This window comes from Psittacula echo, assembly GCF_963264785.1.
Source record: "Psittacula echo genome assembly, chromosome: 3".
Lineage (NCBI taxonomy): Eukaryota > Metazoa > Chordata > Aves > Psittaciformes > Psittacidae > Psittacula > Psittacula echo.
Window position 1 is genome coordinate 71,900,405 of NC_137736.1, and position 21,133 is coordinate 71,921,537.

A 21,133-nucleotide genomic window follows, 5' to 3' on the forward strand; every position below is an offset into this window, starting at 1 on the left:
GAGGAAGGAGAGGGCCGCTATGTACAGAGTTGGTGGGGCGGGAGGGCGCTGGCTGCTCCGGGCGGGGAGGCGCAGGGGCCGGGGCAGTTAAGTCTCTGATCTTTTGTCTGAAGGCTCCGGAGGGAGAGTTGCTTTCCGCCGGCTGGAGAAGCTTTTTGCCGGGTGCTGTGGTTGGTGGCTTTTGGGGTTAGGTTTTCCCCCCCTCTCTCTCGTTCTCTCCTCTTTCCGTTCTTCTATTCATTTACTCATTCTCTTGCGTTTCTCAGGACATGGATTTATAGTAAATTCTTTTTGCTGGTTCAAAATGTTCTCAAAAAGAAATTCAGGGAAAAAAATGCAACAACAAAAAACAGAAAAAAGGCGCGAAGGCTGGAGGGGTGTGGAGAGATAAGGCCCCCTGTCACCATCCTGCTCGGCCCTCATTTCTCTGCCAGCGGGTGCTGCGGCATCTCCCAGCGCGTCTCCGACGGGCTCGCTCCCTCCTACCCGTTGCCGCCGCCGCTGCCGCCGGGGCCGGGAGGGGAGGGCGAGGCAGGGCCGTGCAGAGCAGTCCGGCGGGGCCCTACACGTACCACTCGTTGAAGTTGGAGGACAGGCCGCTGTGGCCGCCGCCACCGCCACCGCCGCTGCCACCGCCGCCGCCGCTGCCGCCCCGATGCACGGCGGATACGGCCGCCGCCGCCGCCGCTGCTGCCGCCGCCGCCGCCGCCGCCGGAGAGAGGTTGCTGGTGCTCTGCGACTCGGCGCTAGGGGACACCAGCCCCGGGGGGGTGGAGGACTCGTAGCCGGAGCTGGCGGCCGGGGAGGACTCGGAGCCTTGCGGGGACGACTCGTGCACCTGGGGGGCAAAGGCAACACGGCCCGGTGGAGGGGGGATGGGGAGGCCGCCGCCACCGCCCCCCGGGCGCTCCCCCCGCCGCCGGCCCGGCCCGCCGCCGCCCCCGGGCCCCGCGCCCTCCGCCCGCCGCCCCGACGGGGCGCCCGGCGCGGGGCGGCCGCCCTCCCTCCTCCCGCCGCCGGCTGCGGGGCCGGATACCTTCATGTGCTTCCGCAGGGAGCTGGGGTGAGTGTAGGACTTGTCGCACATCTTGCACAGGTAGGGCTTGTCCGAGGTGTGGACGTGCATGTGCTTCTTGCGGTCGCTGCTGTTGGCGAAGCGCCGGTCGCAGCCTTCAAACTCGCACTGGAAGGGCTTCTCCCCTGCAAGAAAGTGGCGGGGCTGAGCGCGGCCGAACCCGCGCAGAGACCGCGCAGCACCGCTCTCGACTCCTCGGGGCTTACCCCCCTCCTTTCCCCGCTCCCCTCTCGCCCCACACTCCCAGCCGCTCGGCCCAGCCACTTCCCCGAGCGAGAGGCCGGGTTTGACCTTGCTCCCTCTTGGTTTTCCTACCAACACACATCCCCCCCGGGCACCCCCGGCATCTTGCTGGGTTTATTTCGACCGGGGCCGGCACACAGCCGACCCCGAAAGAGACTGAAGATCGAAAGGCGATTAAAAACAATAATGATAGATATATAAATAAATCAAAGCATGGAGCCGTTTCGCCTCAGTACCAAACCCGCTCTCCTGTTAAGCTGGCAACCGTTGCCACCAGATTTAAGGCCGGGCAGATCTTTTCGTGTATGGGTATTGGAGATAAACGCACATCCTCTGGGAAAACTAAACGTCTGTAAAATACTTCATTTAATTTTCATCGGGATTCCTCTCGCCCGGCTGCTGCCAGGGCTCCAAATGCCGGGGAGTAATTTGGAGGTGAGAACTCCACATCCATCCACCCCCCCTCCCCCGGCTTTGGAGGGGGAAGCATTTAACATTAAATTCCATTAGCACCTAAATTGTTTCTTAAAGACATCCGCTCAGACACAATGCCGGCAGCGCGGGCATCTCATGCAAATACATTTCTCAAATTTTAAACCTTGTTAAAGCTCGTCTCGCACCTCGCATCGGGCTTAGCACTTGAGAAATACAATAGGCCTCGGGATCCTTTTTTCGCCTTTCTCCGGGTAAATATTTAGAGTGGAAGTGGCTAAAATATTTGGCTGTCTTGTCTGAAATAGTCTGGCACGGTTCGAGTAGTAAATGAATAATAGATGAGGCGGGAGGACGCGTTTAGTTTTGTTACCCTTCGGCTTAGGCGGTTTTCCATCAGGAAAGCCTGAGCTCCCTCTTCCACCTGATTCGGCTGGAAGTTTCCGAGCCTCAAACCCCTCCGCTCCCTATTACCTGATTTAATAAACTCTTACGAAAGCACCTTAAATCACCTCGAGTAAGACTTTAAAAACACTTTTTTCCCCCTTTTTTTTAAATGAGAAAATTTTATTGCCTTGCTCACACCATTTAAATTTAATGGAAAGCATTCCCAGAAAGGGGACTAATGACGGGTTTTGCCTGTATTTATATAGTTTATTTCTCCATAACGATACGTGAAAGCCACCCTCACAAGGGCTGAAGTTAGATGCAAAAACGTTGCTCATTGCCAATATCTAAGGCGTTTCTTCTGTATATGTACATATATAAACGTGTGTGCGTATATATACATACACATCTTCCCGTCTTTTAGGAGAACGGCAGTATTCACTTCGTGCTGAATTTCGCTTTCCTGCGGGAAGACCCCGGCGAGCATCGGCAGGAATCTACATAGCTCACCCCGCAAATTAAAAGAAATCAGTAAAATATCCTCTCCAAAGCTGGGAAAGGGAGCGGGGAGGGAATGGGGATTCTGGTGGGGAAGAAACCAAAACAAACGCAGCTGTGGGATGGAGAGCGGAAAAAAAAACAAACCATTAAACAGGCTCGTTATTTTATCACTCTCATCATTGTACATCTCTCTGCCTGAGTTTCTATGTGGTTTTATACATATATATAGGCACAGGCAAAAGGGGGATAATCTGCCGAACGAAACCCGCATTACCTGTGTGCGTCCTTTTGTGAATTTTGAGGTTTTCTGATCTGGCGAAAACTTTTCCGCAGCCGGGGAAGGGGCAGGGGAAGGGTTTCTCTCCTGTGTGCACTCGGATATGATTTACCAGTTTGTATTTGGCTTTGAAGGGTTTGCCTTCCCGGGGACACTCCTCCCAGTAGCAGACGTGGTTGCTCTGCTCGGGTCCCCCAACGTGCTCCACCGAGACGTGGGTGACCAACTCGTGCATGGTGCTGAAAGTTTTATTGCAACTTTTTTTGGGGTTGTTCAGCTGCTCAGGGTCGATCCACTTGCAGATGAGCTCTTGCTTGATGCACTGCTGCCGCATGTAGCGGAAAAAGGCACCTGGGTGATGATGGTGGTGGGCTGCCATATTCATGCCCATATTCATATTCATGGGGCCGTACTGGTTGTGCAGCTGAGCCGCCGAGTACGGGTCAGTCCTGGGGCTGGAGACCTGGCGGTACTGATCCGACCGGGCAAACACTTCCCCCGGCAAGCCCAGGCGCATCTGCCCGTTGAGGACGTTTTGGGAAGCGTGGGGGCCGTGCTGGTCGTGGATGCCCGGGAAGAGAAGGTGGCTCTGAGCGTCCGTGTGCGGGTGGTGCAGGCTGCCGGCCGCAGGGCCGAAGATGCCGTGCTGCCCGCCGGCCGGCGACGAGTCCCCGAAGCCGCGGCTGCGAAACAAGAAGTCCCGCGTCGAGTTGAAGGGCGCTCCGGAGTAGGACCCGACGTGGGCAGCGTGGGGGCCCAGGGCGGCTGCGGGGTACCCGGGCGCCTGCGAGGTGAAAGCCGAGCTCTGCCCCGGGGAGAGGTCGTGGGCGCCGGCGTTGAGCTTGAAGGCTCCCATGTGCGCCGCCGCCGAGTCCACGAAGCTGTTCTGCGCCGCCAGGCTCAGCTCCCGGTCCTGCATCTCCGCCGCGGCCGAGTGGTGGTGCCGGGCGAAGGTGCCCACGCCGAGGGCCGGGAACTGCGGGCCGGCGTCCAGCAGCATGGTCCGAGCCGCTCCGAGGCCGCCGCCGCTGCCCCGCTACAGCTGCCGCTGCCGGGCTGCCGCCGCCCGCCCGGCCCGGCGCGGGGCCGCAGCCGCTCCGCGCCGCTTCCCCCCGGCAGCCGCCGCGTCCCCCCGCCTCCGCCGCAGCCGCCCGCGCCCGCACCGGCCCGCTACTGCCGCCGCTGCAGCTGCCGCCGTCGCCGGAGCCGTATCCGGAGCCAGGCAGAGCAGAGTCCAAAGGCGAGCGGAGAACCAAAGTGTATTAAAGGAGCTGAGCCGGGGGCGGGCAGGGGAGGGGAGGGGGAACAGGGGAGGGACGGGGCTGGGGACGGGGGGGGGCAAGGCTCGCCTCGCCGTTCCCTGCGGCACACACGCACACACACACACTCACACACAGAGACTCGCACACACGCCGCTCCCCCCCCCCCACTTCGCCGCCGCCGCCACCACCGGGATGTCACCACCGCCGCCGACCCCCGCCCGGCCCCGCGACCCTCCCCGCCGCCTCGGGCCCCCCGCCGCCCCCTGGCCCCTGCTCTCGTTTTATCTTCAGCCGGGCATTAGCGGTGTCTCTCACGGAGGAAAAAAAACTTGCAGCCGCGGGTTCCCACGGAGCGAAGGGACCCGGGGCGGGGAGTGCCCCGAGCCGCGCCGCCCCTGCCCGCCGCCGCGGAGGGGCGTGGGGAGGGGACCGGAGTTGGGGGCAGAAAGACAAGAAAGGGGGTGCCGGAGGCGGATTAAAAACAATAAGGGCGGCGGTGGGGGTGGGGAGGGGAGGCGGGGGGGGAAGGGGCCGCGGAGCGCCGGGGCCGGAGCGGCGCGGCCGGGGCGGCGGAGTTGCAGCCCCTCTCCGCCCGCGCCCTCGCTGCCTCTCGCTCCTCTGTTTATTTCGGTGGGCGCTGCTGAGGCGGCGGCTTTTTATTTTTCTCCCCCTCCCCTCACTCCCCCTCTTTTTCCTCTTTCCCTCCCTCCTCCCTCCCTCCCGTCCCCGGCCTCTCTCCCTCTCCCCGCCCGCACTGGCGGCTCAGCTCCAACACCGCCTTCACCCGCCGCCCGGCCTCTCTCCCGGCTCCCGCTCATTGGCCCGAGCCGCCCCGTCCATCCGGGTGTCCCCGGCCACCGGCTAATGGCGGCGCGGCCGCCCCGCGCCCCGCCCGCCCCGTCGCCGCCCGCCACCCGCCCGGCTCGGCACGGGCCCGGTGGCCGCCTTCTGCCCGGCACCGCCGGCCGCTTCTTTTAGGGGGTTGTGGGGTGTGTGTGTTCCCCCCCTATCCCTCCCGCCTCTCCCGGGGCGAGGGGAAGGGGTGACTAGCACGGAAAATATCGATGCGCGCTTGGCCATGCGATCCTGCCTCGGGAGGCAAACAAACAAAGCGAGGGGCTTAAAGCATAAACAGAGGGGCTGGGGAGGGGGGAGAGGGGCCTTCCTTTTTTTTTTTTTTTTTCTTCTTTATCTTTCTTTTTTTTCTTCTTTATCTTTTTTTTTTTTTTTTAGGTGGTGGCAGAGGGAGGGATGAACTCGCGCATCCTGCAGCCCCTTCCTCCTTTTCTTCTAAAGCAGATGAAGCCCGTGATCGATAAAGCGAGCGAGGGAGAGTCAAATTAAAGTCACCGCAGCTGGGAGAAAATGAAAATAAATAAATAAATAGATAAATAAAAATTAAAATAGAGGAGGGGAGAGGTTCGGGGGGGGAGCTTTTGAACCACTTGTGCTGGAGCAGAGGACTCGATGTGTGTGTGTTGTGAATGTGCACCCGAGAGCAGATGCTTCAGGAGTTTTCCTTGTCGCTTCCCTCTCTTGAAAAAGAAACGAAAACAAGACAGGAAAAAGGGAAAAAAATTAAAAACCCAACCCCAAAACCCTCCCTGCCATTGTTATTTGGAAACCGGATTCTTACATGGCAGGAATAAAAAAGCATGCAGCCGGCACACACACACAGAGCAAACAAGTCCCTTTCCCCTCCCCCTCCAGTAAATACATGTCTGGCCCCTGCTTCGGTTTGTTTTGTAGTGCCTGAAAAATAATCATCTAGGGGCCAGCAGCTCGCCCATAAATAAGGCTTTGCAAAATTAAACCCCGACATAACAGTTGTCGTCTCAACCGTCCTGCACTTAACCTGGCGTCTCGTTCGCCATCGGCTCCTGGCGTGCCGGGGGACAATCCCAAAATACGGGGGGGGGGGGACGTGGGGCTGTCGGAAATTCTCCCTGCGACGTGACATTCCTCCTGTGGCTCCTCAAGTCGTTAAATGCCTTGTCAAACCTGGACCCAGAGTCAGAGCAAGGGGATGGACAGATGGATGGATGGATGGATGGATGGATGGAGGGATGGATGGATGGAGGGATGGATGGATGGATGGACAGAGATAGAAAGATGTAGATAGAGGTAGGTGTAGAAAGAGAGAGATCTAGAGATAGATATAAAGAGATAGATAGGTAGCTAGGTAGGTAGATAGATAGATAGATAGATAGAGAGAGACAGAGAGAGGAAAGGAAGGAAGGAATATAGAGGAAAGGAAAGAAGAAAAGGAAGGGAGGGAGGGAGGGAGGGAGGGAGGGAGGGAGGGAGGAAGGAAGGAAGGAAGGAAGGAAGGAAGGAAGGAAGGAAGGAAGGAAGGAAGGAAGGAAGGAAGGAAGGAAGGAAGGAAGGAAGGAAGGAAGGAAGGAAGGAAGGAAAGGAAGGAAGGAAGGAAGGAAGGAAGGAAGGAAGGAAGGAAGGAAGGAAGGAAGGAAGGAAGGAAGGAAGGAAGGAAGGAAGGAAGGAAGGAAGGAAGGAAGGAAAGGAAGGAAAGGAAGGAAGGAAGGAAGGAAGGAAAGGAAGGAAGGAAAGGAAGGGAAGGAAGGAAGGAAGGAAGGAAGGAAGGAAGGAAGGAAGGAAGGAAGGAAGGAAGGAAGGAAGGAAGGAAGGAAGGAAGGAAGGAAGGAAGGAAGGAAGGAAAGGAAGGAAAGGAAGGAAGGAAGGAAGGAAGGAAAGGAAGGAAGGAAAGGAAGGGAAGGAAGGAAGGAAGGAAGGAAGGAAGGAAGGAAGGAAGGAAGGAAGGAAGGAAGGAAGGAAGGAAGGAAGGAAGGAAGGAAGGAAGGAAGGAAGGAAGGAAGGAAGGAAGGAAGGAAGGAAATATAAGGAGAGAGAGAAGGAGAGAGAAAGAAAGAGAGAAAGGTTCTTGAAATAAGGTTTTCCTCATCAGTGTCACTAAATAGTTAAACGATTTCCAAGCCTGTCGAAAGTGTCAGTACCGGACATTACTCTTTGAACAAGGCAAGGATTTAATTTGGGGAGAAATGGGAATCCTTCTAATCCGAAATAGACATTAGAAGATAAATTGAATCTCGGTGCAGGTTTGCCTCTGCTGCCAGAAGCCCTCTCATCTCCATCACTCCGTCATTCCGTCCTGTCTCTGCGGGCAGGAGTGTTCTGCTCCCCAGATATCGCCTTCCCAGGCTGCAGCTTGGGAGCATATGCTGTCCTTGTCCTGACCCCCCAGGCCCCCAGGGACAGACCGCGAGCAAAATCTCTTTTCATTCTCTGAAAGGTTGCCGAGTCAGAGGTCTGAGAAGTGTCCTCCAACGCTGTGAGGATTTCGAGAGCCCAAGTTGGAGCGGGAAGCTGGGGCTCCTGCATCATCTGCCTCCGGGTTAGTAAAAAAACATACGGACAACTAGAGCCTTGGATACACTTTTTTTTCCCCCTCCCAAAAAACGTGAAATAAGTTGTTACATCAGAGATTATAAAAAGAACTGAGGTGTCCCTGAAAAATCCCGGTTATAAACATTATTTTGGAAAAAAACCCCAACAAAACCACACAAAACTCAATCCCAAAGTAACAACCCAAACCAGAAACCCCAAACAGAAAGAATAAAAAAAAGTGAATGATCATACCTACCTTCTGGATCCTTCCTTCCTTCCTTCCTTCCTTCCTTCCTTCCTTCCTTCCTTCCTTCCTTCCTTCCTTCCTTCCTTCCTTCCTTCCCTCCTTCCCTCCTTCCCTCCTTCCCTCCTTCCCTCCTTCCTTCCTTCCTTCCTTCCTTCCTTCCTTCCTTCCTTCCTTCCTTCCTTCCTTCCTTCCTTCCTTCCCTCTTTCTCTCTTTCTCTCTCTCCTCTCTTTCTCTTCTTCCCTTCTTTTTTCTTCCTTTTTCTGTTATTTCTTCTTTTCTCTTTTTATTCCTTTTTCTCTTTCCTTTCCTGCTTTTCCTGTCCCCTAAGCTCTGCCTACTCAGGGCCACCGCTTTGGGGGACGGATGGGCGGACGGATAGACAGACGCACGGACGGCTGGAGGGACGGACGGATGCTGAATTCCAGCGGGAGCCCCCGCGGGCTGGCCGCACTCTGCTATTCTTTCAGGACTCCAGCCCTGCTCTCTGTGCAGGAAACAGAGGAGCTGATCCAAGTTCAAAGTCACGTCGCCGTCCCTCCTAAGAAGCGCTTTATTTCCCTCAGAATCGCAAGCCCCCTTTCCCCGGTGTCACAGGGTAAAACGGGCAGGGGGTAAGGGAGGAAGGGGAGGACGGGGGAAATGGGCAGGGGCCTCGGCATCCAGACCTGCTCTCACTTTCCGGGCCCCTGCCAGAAACACAGCTTTCGCCTCACGGCAGCTCTCGAGGGAGGGAAGTAAGCGGTTATTCAGTGTCGGTGCTACACGGGTTTACTGATTTTGGACAGCTTTCTGGAGGTGCCAGACCTGCAGAGTAACCGCCAGCCTTTCCTGGGAAAGCATCCCCCCTGTCTGTAAGTGTGCCGAAATTTTCTTTAAAACTGCTCTGCTCTTATTCTTGCCACTGCTCATAAGGGGGGAGCTGGAAAGGCTGTAGGGATCAGCGAGAGCAATTTCTTCCTTCCCCTGGACAGCATAAACCTCCCTCGCCTTCAACCTCCTGTCCCCAGGGGTTGTCACCGCCAGGCCGGGGTTGTTGAGGGGACTGCTCCGCACCCCTCCATCCCTTCTTTCCTCCTTCCTTCACTCTCTCTCTCCATCCCCCTCTGCCTCCCTTCTTCCTTCATGCCGAGCAGCGGCGACTTTGCCCGCTGGAGGATGAGGCTGGCTGCAGCCTTGCCGGGAAAACCGAGGTGGAAAGGCCGACCAGGAGTTGGGTTGTGGGGAAGAGGGGGTCTTTTCCCCTCCAGATTCAACCTTCACTTCTCCCAGGAGTAACAGGACGAGGTGCAGGACAGGGGGCATGAGGCCGGCTTGTAGCCTGGGAAGGAGAGGCCAGCTGAGTGGCATGGCTTTGCACCGTTGTCTGTATCACAGACACTCATAAATTCAACAAGCTCATCAACAGGATATTAAATTGCAGGTTACCTTTGATGGTGCCGGTCTGAGCCACTTCTAGGCCGTTCGACCTATGACCCGTGAAGACCACATGTGTTGAGCTGTACCCTCCCTCTGTAAAACACACTTCGGGACAAAAGTTCTTTGTCAGACTCTACCGGCAGCGTAATGTAAAAGAAAAAAAAAAAGGGGGGGGGGGGGAAATAATGAAAATCTCAGCCAAAGCTGTAACTTTAAAATGCCTTTTCCCTCCCTCCTCTTTTTAAACCGCCAGAAAGGGGGTGGGGGGCAGCAGAAAGCAGCACCTCTCTTTGGTGCCATTAATGTTTATTATTCTCTCAGTTGCACTTATATTTTTTTATACATATATAAGTAGAAGTTGCCGTATAAAACCCCACTCACGGCGGCGGTGCCATGAGGCGGAGGCCGTTGAAGTTGCAGCGCGGTGGAGATTTCCAGGACGGGAATTTCCTCGGCAGAGCGGCAGCCGGTGTCCCTGCCTAGCCCAGCTGCGGCAGAGGAGAAGCGCAACGCCGCGCACTTCGCATGCCCTGCGCCCTATCCCGCTGTGCCTCCCTCCGCAGCCAGCGCAACACCCCCAAAAATGGGGTTTTGCCGCAGCACTGCCGAGTTTTATTAGATGGATCTTTGGGGATGCCCACATAAAGGTTTGAGGCAGAGGAGAAGCGTCCCAATAAAGCGCGATGGACTTTGTAATACAATTTCTGCTGTCATTCATAAATAACAATGCCATATGGTAACCATATTGCTTATACAAGTAAAGCCGTCAAAGTGTCACTATTTGATTTATCTCAACAGCTTCTTCCAACGGTGACGTTCAGCTACGGGGGGCGGGGGGGGGCGGGAGAGAGGGAGGTGTATGGGGAAGGAGGGCAGAACAAAATTTGGCCTGGGTATACCGAGGCCGCCTCTCTATTTCTCTCTCTGTATGCGAAATGTAGATATATATACATATATACAGAGGGATTGAAGAATGGGAATTTGCAAATCTTTATTTTCTCCTTATTTGAGCAAATCCCAGAAGGGGATGTGCGGGGACGGACTCTGCTTATCCCAGAGAGGCGTACATTCAAAGCGGCAGCTCTGAACCTTCTGACCGTAAATCCCCTTCCCAAAACGGGCGGGGGTCCCTGTCCCGGTAGCTCCGACGGCCGCGGCAGCCCCGATGGCGGGCACAGCGCCGGCACTCTCCCTGGACCATGTCCCTGCCCTTGGACTCCCACTGGGGTGCATGGGTCGAGGAAAACAGCGGGTTTATTGGCCGCAGGAGGAGTTTGTTTCTAAGGGTATAAAATATCCATTTTATACCCCCAGTGATTCCCTCCAAAAAAGAAGGAGGGGGAGCCTTGCTGCCAAATGGCCCCTCTTTCTTCCTTCCGTGTCCATGGGCAGTCACGACCCCCTCTCCCGCCCGCGGTCCCGGTGCTTCCTTGCTACACCCCGACGGGACAGTGAGGTGGTATCGCGGTTACTCCCCGTGAGAGGTCAGGTGGGTGGCAAGCTGTTTTGACAGAATTTGTGGAGATAGATCTGGAGGTCTTGACGAGAAAAACAGCGATCGCGTTCACTTCCCAAAGGTTACCCTGAAGAAGGTTTCACAGTTATAAAATATTGCTCTCCGCTCTCTAACTATCAATAAGATGTGCATTAAAAAGGATTGTTTGTAAATGGTGCTCATGCTCATTAGCATATATTTACATAATGCAGATTATAGCGCGACGTTTTACAGCTATCTCTCTCCCCACCCCCCTGCGCTAAAGCCGATGTCCCGAGCTCTGTTTATAGAGGAACCTTTACGAAATCTATCCGAGGGTTTCCAGACTTTCACTCCGCCTCTCCAGCTTCCCCCGGTGTCCCTTGACCGGTTTGCCGGCGAGCGGGGCACGGCGGGAGGGCTCCGCAGTCGGCTCCGCCGCGGGAGCAGGGCACCAGGCCGACTCCCGACGGGCGCTGTCGGGGGTTTGGGGGCTGGGAGGGGGATACCCTCCGCCTCCTTCCTCTGCAGCCCCCCAGCACTGCGGCAGCCTGGGCCTGAGCTGGGATCTGGGAGTTAATGGGTTGTAAATTCTTCATGGCCCTTTTGGAGCTGGCACTGTCCAAAATCCACCCAACTCGGGCGGGCGGCTTCGGGAGGCAGGCGGCTTTTGCAGCGAGTCCTAAAATTGGGCGATTTTCCCCGTAAGCCTCGGCCAAGCCCTCCCTCCCCACAGGTCAGCTGCCTATTACCCAGCTATAAAATATTTTCTTTGTTTTATAGCCCCTCATAAAAAGAAATTGATCGGGGGGATATATTTGAATTAAGACATATTAAATCGATGACAGATACATATCACGCTGCTTTTAACAAGAGCTGGACGCGGAGGCATGCGCAAGGGACTGCGGGGCCGCGACGCTGTTCTTCACCTCCACAGCATCTCCCATCAAACCATCGTATCTCGGGAACTCGGTGTCCAGAATTTGAGGAGAATTTGGAATCCTGTTTGGATGCACGTATAGAAAATAGGCGTATAGGAATACCAGCATAGACGTACGGCTAGTTTGCGAGGGGAAGTTTTTACAGTTCCATAAAACCATGGAGCAGCTTCTTTTAAAACCTGGGGATTATTTATTCTCGATTCTTGCCTTGCAGCATCACTGAAACTCCCATCACGGCACTGGTTCGGCGCCGGGGGTGGAAGGCACCGGCGGGACTTGGTCTTAGAGAGGGGGACCTCCGGGGCGCCTCCTGCGCTACAGCTCTTGCCCCCAACCCTCCTCCTCTTTTGGCAGCTGTGGGCTAAATCCTGCGAGTTTCTCCACCGTGAGTGGCGGCGGGAGGGAGGATGGAAGGAGAGGGAGGGCTGGCGCCTGGCCCAGGAAATGCCGGACCGACACGGGCTTCCTTTGACCGGGATAGCAGCGGGGAGGCACAGATGTAGTTTGGGCAAGGGGGATTCACTGGATGGGGAGGACCGGGAGGGGGATGTGTGTTTGGGGATAGGGGTGTCCGCTGGCACCCCCCTCCCCGTTTCCTCTCCTGGCTTGGCGGAGGAGCGTCCCCCGCTGTCCCGCAGAAGTCCTTGGAATTCTCTCCCAAGAGCGCGGGAGCGCCAGGCACTCCCGGTGGGACCAGCAGCCTCAGGAAAGTGGATGACATACCAGTAAGGGCCACATCTCCTCCCGCAGCCGCAGAGGGAAGTCGCGGCAATGCTTTTCCAGCCCTTTTGGCAGGTCAGGGAAACCCCAGGCCCCGCCTTTTCGGCACCCCCAAACGGCAGCATCCTCCTTTGTGCGGAAGGGGCCGGTTTGGCGCTGCACCTTCGAGGACCAACACACCCCGCACCCCAGGATCTCTCCCATCACTCCTCTGTCCCGGACCATCCCTCCCCCTCTGCTCCCTTTAGGAGAATCACACTTCTCCTGCCTTTTCGCCGAAGGCAACAGCTCCTGGCAGACACCCCCTTGCCCGAGACTCCCCATTTCCCAACCCACCGCCCCCCACGGCATCCCAAAGCCTTGAGGGGCGTGGATGCTCTGGTGCGCTTTTATCCCTGGGTTGCCCTAGCTGAATTCGGCTGAGATGGAGGCGGGCTGCTGGGGGTACGGCTGGCCGCCCCCCGACGGGGCGCCCTGGGATGGGGCTGCGTGGATCCTTGGGAGGAGGAAGGCCCAGGGAGGAAGCAAGCGCGGTCTCCCAAAACTTCTCCCCAACATGTGCTGCTCCCGCCCCCCCTCCCCCCCCCCCCCCTTCACTGCTTACTCGTCTATTTTTTAAAGGAAAGGAATCCCAACCCTCCCCCGCCGCTTTCGCCTTCTTTTTAGGAAAGCGTTGTCAGCCTTCCCCTGGTGTTGCCTTCAGTCGTCTGCCTTGGGCATGAGCACACACGGTCTCGTGTGGGTGCGGGGTGCTGGGTGTGCTTTCCCGCCTCGCTGATGAATGAATGATGACGGCCCTCCAAACGTAAGAGAAAAGAGAGGGGAACCGAAGGCAGAGCCCGGCACCAGCCCCCAGGCGAGCAGAGAAAATCCCGCTGACAAACGTCAACACAGCGGCTCAGGGCGCCCCGTCTTGCGTCGGGGGAGGGGCAGCTGCTGCCCGCTGCTGCCCGTGCTGCCCGCTGTCGGCTGAGGGGGGTGTGTAGGGTGTGGGGGGGTTGTGCGCCCCGTCGGGCCCCGCGGGAAGTTTCGCAAGTGCTACTTCGAGGCGGAGGGGACACGGACACGACGGGACAGTAGGGGGGCGTTGGAGGAGGATCCCCGCTGCGCCGGCGGCCTGAAAGAGAGCCAATGGCGCGGCCCCATCCGCTGCCAATCATCGGGATCTGTCCAATCCCTCCGGTGCCGTGTCCGAGCCGTCGCTCCCAGCGCGCCGCCGGAGTGTGGTGAGGGCTCTGCCAATCGCGGGCGGGCAGAGCGGGGCCGGGATGCGCGGAGTTAGGAGCGCAGACAAAAGAAGTTCAAGAGCCGCTTAATATATACATGTTTTTGAAGGCGGGTAGAGGGAAAAAAATAACAACAGCCAGCGTAGATGGGCTTGGCTGTGTCGTTATGGAGCCCCCTTTGAGCAAGAGGAACCCGACCCTGAGATTAGCAGATTTGGCAGCGGCTCAGCCCCATCCTCAACAGAACATGACAGGCTTCCCGGGGCTGGGGAACCACCACGTCCACCCCCACCACGCGGCCCACCTCCACCCCGGGGACGCAGGCGGCGACCCCGGCGGTGCCCTCACGCCGCTCGGACCCGAGCACATGGCGCAGCCGGCCGCCCTCAAGCTCACGCCCGAGGCGCTCACCGCAGCCGCCGCTGCCTTCGCTGCACCCGCCGCCACCACCGCCACCGCCGCCACCACCGCTGCCGCAGCCACCACCGCCGCCGCCGCTTACGCGCCGCCCGCCACCACTCTCCCGGGCTACCCGGCGGGGGGGGCGGCAGGCCGGGACTTCATCTTGCGGCGGGAGCTGCCCGCTGCCGCCGCTGCAGCCGCGGTGCATGGGGCGCTGGGCGAGCAGCACCCTCCCGCCGGCTCCCCCCACCTCCCGCACCCGCCGCCCCACGGCGTCTTCATCTCGGCCGCTGGCACCTACGGCGCGGCCGACGGGGCGCACGCCGCTTTCCCGCCGCCGCCCGGCGAGCAGGGCGCGCCCACCGGCCGCCACCCGCCTCTCAACGGGCAGATGCGGCTGGGGCTGGCGGCCGCCGCCGGAGAGCTCTACGGGCGCGCCGAGGCTCACTACGGGGCCGCCGCCGCCTCCTCCTCCGCGCTGCAAGGTTACGGCTCCGTCAACCTTAACCTGGCGGCAGCGGCGGCGGCCGGGCACGGGCACCCGCACCATCCCCATCCACACCACCACCACCACCATCATCATCACCACCACCACCATGCCCACGCTGGGGCGGCGGCGGCGGCGGCAGCGGCCGGGGCCTTCCTGCGGTACATGCGGCAGCCCATCAAGCAAGAGCTGATCTGCAAGTGGATCGACCGAGAGCCGCCTCCTCCGCCTCCTCCTCCTCCTCCGCCGCCACCGGGCGGTAGGAAGCCTTGCTCCAAAACTTTCAGCACGATGCAGGAGCTGGTGAGCCATGTCACCGTGGAGCACGTCGGCGGGCCCGAGCAGAGCAGCCACGTGTGCTATTGGGAGGAGTGTCCCCGGGAAGGCAAACCCTTCAAAGCGAAATACAAACTCATCAACCACATCCGAGTGCACACGGGAGAGAAACCCTTTCCCTGCCCCTTCCCCGGCTGCGGGAAGGTCTTCGCCCGCTCCGAAAACCTCAAGATCCACAAGCGGACTCATACAGGTGGGTGCTTTCCCCCTTCCCGCCGCCCCTGGAAGGGTTTTCTTCCTTTTTCATTTTTTTCCCCCCTTTCTTCCTCTTTTCCTCCTCTTCTGCGCACCGCCGGACATGTGACTTTTTCATGAATAAGTAATTCGGCAGCACACGGGCCACGCACACGCACCCGGCCTCTCTGCCCTGCACACACACGTGTGTGTCCCTGTCCCCCCTTCTATCATCATCCCCCCCCCCGCACTTTGGGCAGGTCCCTCCGCCCCCACCTCCCCACATCCTGACACCACCGAATAAATAAATGCCCCGAATAAGAAATAACGCGGAGCCGGGGGAAGACAAACAGCAGCCCTTGGGGAAGAGCGAGGGGAGGATTAGCGCCCGCTCTCCCCTGCCCGAGGCACTCTGGGCGAGGGTGTGTGTTGAGACCTCCCCGCCACTTCCCGAAGGACCACGGTTCTGGTTTTCCTGACGGTTCTGTCCCTGGGGATGGAGCCGGTCGGGATAACGCTTGGCCCGGTGGAGATGGGGCCGGGGGCTCTTGGGGGCGCAGTTCCCTTGAGCTGCGGGCGGCGGCGGCGGCGCTCGGGGCTACCGATACTATCGGGGCTACCGCGCTACCTCCGATACGGGAGCTGCCCTACGACCAGAGCTGCTGGGGCTGCGCCTACGGGAACTACCGATGCTACCGGGAATACCGATGCCGCCGGTCGTTCCTACGGGGACAGCCGGTGCTACGGGGGCTACCCATGCCGCCGGGGCTACCGGTACTGATTCCGCTCCTGAGGCTGCCCCTGGTGCCCGGGCTCTACCGCCCGTGGAGACGGGGGAATGTTTCCTTCTCTTCTGGGGTCTGAGGAGGAAACTTCAGAGCAGTCCGGGTACCCAACGGGACTCCGAGAGCCGGGCAGAAGGGAGCGGCACCCCCGGGGAATGCGCAGGAGGACGGGGGGACCAGGCGCGGGGCTCGGGGTTGCGGACTCGGCGTGTGTTTGGGCATTTAACTCTTATATTTCTTTTTCCTTTTTTCTTTCTTTCTTTCTTTCTTTCTTTTTTTTTTTTTTTTAATTTCCTTTCTTTTTCCCTCTCTCCTTCCTCCCCACCCCCGAAATACGCGTTTCGGTGTGGGTGTAAAGAAAAAAATTTCCTCCGAAAACGAACGAACCCGGGATTTATAGTGGTAGACAAATATTATTCCTCGGAGGACACTTAAGGAAGTGGAGTTGCAGTAATTGCTTTCTTGATTTATTGTGTGCTGCTCGGGAAGAGAAAAGCGGCGACCGTGCAACGTGTTATTCCGATGTAAAACCAAATGGCCCATGGCGGAAAGGATTATAGATTTTTATCTCCAGAATATGTCAGGCATGAGCCCATATACAGCTGCGGAGACCTGAGGATGCCCAGCTCTCTGCTCCTGAAGCCGGGCGGGGTGGGGATGGGGATTTCTCCTGCAGGGGGCTGACATATTTTTTGGGGGGTGGTTGTTGTTGTGTTAATGGCATTGCGGAACGAGTTAAACGGTGGAGGCCTGTGTTTTTGTCATCCTTCCTTTCCCGTCTGTTTTAGTTTGGAAAACAAAACTTCATTGCGGACCTTTCTGGGCTTTTCAACTGCCTCTCCATTCCATCTCCAAGGGTGGTGGGTGTCCGAGGGATGCTTGGGGTGGAGGCAGAGAGGTTCAGCGGGAAAACGACACTCCTTCCACAGATAATCTAAATATGCACCTCTGAGCTGTGGTCCAGTATTGCCCCGAGGCCTTTTGTGGGACATGGCCTCTTGCAAAGCAAATTTGGAGGCATTTGCAGTCGGAGGGCACCCGCAGCTCCCCGGCTGCTGTGCACCTCTAGAAGGGCTGGAGGAGAGGGGTCCCCCTTTCTGCGAGGGGTTCTCAGACCCCAGGAGGGTGCCCACGCGTGATCCCAAGGATTGGGCTGACTATTCCCATGCAGAAAGGGCAGTTGCAACAAAGCAGCCCTCCGGGTGGGGGGCAAGAGCCCGCCTCGAATGACACGACCCACGGGAAGGAGAACGGGACGTGAGTCCTTCCCCAAGCACAGCCTTTGGGTGGAAGGGGGATCCCAAAACCTCTGCCCGTCCCCATCGGATTAGTTACTGAAATTTTGCCGCCTCAGCTTTAATTTAGTCATGTGCAGCCTGGGAGCAAAAGAGATTTACAAACTACTCGTTTATTACAGGCGGTTTTGAATGGAGAGGGGGAAATGATAACACCGTTATTGTATCATTAGGGGATTTTGCGTGTTTCTGGTAATCCTGCAGGAAGAAGATCATGTCAGTAATTCTGGAGGCGTTTGCTGGCTTGGTTTTTCCCCCTTCTTTTCCTCGAAAGAATCACACCTCGCCCTGCAGCCCTATCCCTATTTTGGGGGCAAAACGCTGTCTCCACTCCCGGCACATGCTAACGGGAATGGGACCCCCCCTCTCCTGCAAAATCGCTGCCCCCTCTCCGAGAAGGTGCTCAGGATGGCCAGGCTTCCCCCGCGAAGACATCATCCATTCCCCCCAAAAAGTGACCCCAAAGCCTCTCGGTGCCCTCCCTTTCACGCCCCCGCGGCTGGCACCGCTGCTGCCGGGAGGAGTCAGGCGACGGCTCCCGGCCTCTCAACCCCTTTCTTGGGTTGAAACCACCTACAAATGGTTAAACTCTGACGTGACGCCCTCGTCAGCGTGCCAGGGACACTCCGGCATCTTCCCCGCTCCTGGATTTATGTGGAATCGGATCGTTGCGATCCGGAGACTGATGAGGAGGAGCTACGCGGGGGTTATGCATCCCTCGAGGGGCCCGGGAGAGAGGAGTACCGCGGGTCCTGCCTCCCTTCCTTGTCCCCTCGACGGGTGTGCCGCCCTCGGGTGGGTCCCCATACGTGATCCCATGGGGGAAGGCACTTCCTAAAGCCTCGAAGGAAGAGGGGGAGGCAGTTTGGGCGGATAGGAGCATCTCTCCGGGGAAGTTAAGCTTGGGGACGGGCAAGCCTGCATCTCTGCAGTAATACGGGCAGAATCCGGTAGATTCGCTTTATTTCTCCAGGAAAAACAATGATTAATGAACAAACGAAGTGACTCGAGATTTGTCTCGGTTAGAGCGGGAGCATGCTCGTGGAAAATCCAGTTAAACCCCACGAGATACATTTTCTTACCATCTTTTTACAAATATATATATTAAAGATAAACTTGCTCTTTCAATCGGTCCCACTTCGCTGGTAGGTGAGCGGATTTTAATTGAAACAGTCGACGTTTAAGTCAGCTGCGGAGGCACATGTTTTTATAGTAACAGCCAAGAAATACCTACTTTTAAAACATAAAAATCGTTTTATTTTCCCGTTATTCTCTTGCTAAACGCGATATGATTTTACAAATGGAAGGAGCAGTAAAAATCGCCTGGTGAAAATTAAGAAAATATCCACCGAGAGACCTGCAGGGTTGTTATTTCCGAGTGCACACTGCAAAACAGACCTGAAAATACCCATCGGCCATGCCTAACTAGACAGCATTTTTGGACTCATGAGTTGCAGTAGTTGTGAGAGGGGTTATCGGTGCAGGTCTGTTTACGCCGGGTTCATGGGTAACGTGGCAGGGGAGGAAGAAAAAGTTGCTGTAAGAAACTCTCCTTCGTGGGCAGTGCAGGGATCCGGCAAGTTTATTTTTTAACTCTGGTCTCTCAGCACTAAGCATTTACTCAGCCCTGTTCTGTGGAACGGGATCTGCGGAGAAGGGTCGGTCAGGGGCACATCTACATGTGCCAGGACATATATGTCCCAGGGTATGGTATGTCGAGAGCCGTGCGTGTGTGTGTGTGTGTGTGTGAAAGGTAGCCAAGTAAACCCGCCCCGGGCTGATTTTCACAACCCGTTTAACTCTTAAGCAAAGTGTAAAGCTCTTAAAATAGATGGGACAGTGATTTTCTTTAGAACCAAATTAGCCTGAGGTAACCATCACCGGTGTCCGGGCTGGTGTCCCCCCCCAACATGCCAGTCCCCAGTACGGGCTGCTGGGTGCTCCATCTTTATACCAGGATGCTTGTTCCCTCTTTATACCAGGATATTCCCTTTTTATACCAGGATATTCCCTTTTTATACCAGGATGCTTAAACAGGTGTTACTTGTATTTCCCCACCCCCGACTAATTATTCCCACAGCACAGTGCCCCACTGGGAAAGGATTACTCAGGAGATGTGCCAGGAGAGCCGGGCTGTCGGCAAGCGCCAGCCCTCGGAGGCAAAGGCATTGAGGGGTTTTGTTTGGGCTCGGTCATTAAATCCGTAATGAAGGTTCCTCGTGTGCGCGGGGCAAACAAGGCCCGGCCCCGCCGCCGCTGCCAGCCCGGGGCTCCCTGTTTGGGGACCGCCAGCCGCGTTGTGCGGTTTGAGAAACACGGGGGGAAAGTCGGAAGTCTCGGGTATTTCACGACTGTCGTGAGGGGGGAGAAAAAGGGGAAAAGAGGGGAAGAAGGAGGGGAGGCTTTGCCCTGCTGCTCGCCCCGGAGGGGCTGCAGGTGCTGCGGCAGGCTGCGGGCAAGGCCATACCCCCCCCCCCCCCCCCCCGGTAACGGTGCCGTTGCTGTGTCCCGGCAGGGGAGAAGCCCTTCAAGTGCGAGTTCGACGGCTGCGAGAGGAAGTTCGCTAACAGCAGTGACCGCAAGAAGCACTCCCACGTCCACACCTCGGACAAGCCCTACTACTGCAAGATCCGCGGCTGCGACAAGTCCTACACCCACCCTAGCTCCCTGCGGAAGCACATGAAGATCCACTGCAAGTCTCCTCCGCCCTCTCCGCCGCTGGGCTCCCAGGGCTACACGGCGGCGGCGGCGGGCCCTCCCGACGGGCCGCTGCCCCCGGAGGCCGCCCTGGCCGCCGAGCCGCCCCGCGGCCCCGGCGCCGCCCTCTCCCCGCCGGTCACAGACCTCAGCGAGTGGTACGTCTGTCAGGCCGGGGGCGCTCCCCGACGGCCCCGCACACCCTCCAGCCGCGACACCTCCCCGACCTCCGAGGGGGACGAGCCCCACAGGACCTCGGGGGGCAGAACCGCTCCCTAGGGCCGGGCTGAGGCGTCCCGTGCCGCTGGTGTCTCCGGCCCTGTCGCACTGACCTAAGCTGCCCGGGAGCAAAGGAGCCGGGGGGGCTGGCGTGGAAGTGCCATCAGGTTTGACTCGCGCTATTTATTCCGTGTACGAAACCCTATGGTGTTTGTACGGTAACTAATTTAATTAAAGAGACTCGGAGTTTTTAATTTTTTCTTTTTTCTGTCGGTAAGAAGCAGCGTTAATAACGCCGCGCTGGGCCATCCCAGCGACCCGAGCCGCACGCTTCGCGGGGGGACGGTGCCAAAGGAGATGCCTGGCTCTCACCGTGCCCATGCGGGGCTGCTCTTGATCATTGAGCAGGGACAGGCAGAGCCCTGCCATTTCCTGCAGCAGCTTTTAAAATCCTGGAGCTGCCCCCCTAGTGCCTCCTCTCCAGCCTGGGTAAAGTGCCAGCTTTACAGAGGCCTCCTAACTGTAAAGCAGCACCTGCCGAAGCTCCGGCCAGTCGAGGACAGGTCACACATCCTTTCAAATAAAATGAAATAAAACCATTTTCCCGCCCCTCTTGCAGCTCAGCTCCTTTGTAATTGTTGGCTTCTCCCGGAGTCGTGAGGTCCCACCTGGACTCGGCATTTTCTCTCCAGCCTTCTTTCTTTCTTTCTCCCTTAGCCGTAACCATGTGAAAACGATTTACGGAAGGGAAGACAAAAGGTGCAGCACTCCCTTACCTCTCCTCCACGGTTTGTACATGTAGGGGTCCTAAAACGGAGCCAGAGAATGAAAGAAAACCGCTGCTATTTGACAACTGCGATACTGTGATACATTTCGGGGTTTTCCTAAAAAAAACCCAACCAAACATACAGAAACTGACCGCTAATTCCCCTTTTCCTGGGGCTGGTATTCTTATTACTCTGGTTATTATTATTATGTTAAAGTTCGACTCGCAGAGGAAGATTATGTCTTGCTCCCTCCAGCCTCCTGTGCAGTCAGTTTGGTATTGGGAGGGGGAGACACCCCCCTCCGGCCCGGCGAGGGGAGGGGGGCGCGGGGATGGGGTATGAGTTTTTAATTGTCATTTTATATGTAACTATATATTTTAGGTTTATTGCCTCTCTCCAACCTGTT

At 57.5% G+C, this 21,133-nt stretch overlaps 2 protein-coding genes across 2 annotated transcripts; one reads left to right on the forward strand and one right to left on the reverse strand.

Moving 5' to 3' along the window:
• Window positions 1-562: 562 nt before the first annotated feature.
• On the reverse strand, window positions 563-3,915 carry ZIC2 (Zic family member 2; the record flags this gene model as incomplete). Its single annotated transcript, XM_080613170.1, has 3 exons — window positions 563-838; window positions 1,037-1,200; window positions 2,913-3,915. 3 exons carry the CDS (start codon window positions 3,913-3,915, stop codon window positions 563-565), a joined length of 1,443 nt encoding a protein of 480 aa, XP_080469296.1.
• A 9,522-nt stretch (window positions 3,916-13,437) lies between these two features.
• On the forward strand, window positions 13,438-20,020 carry ZIC5 (Zic family member 5; the record flags this gene model as incomplete). Its single annotated transcript, XM_080613415.1, is given in 4 exon segments — window positions 13,438-13,564; window positions 13,567-13,610; window positions 13,612-14,983; window positions 19,560-20,020. Coding segments are annotated over 4 exon segments (1,971 nt in total). The 5' UTR covers window positions 13,438-13,470.
• Window positions 20,021-21,133: the final 1,113 nt, after the last annotated feature.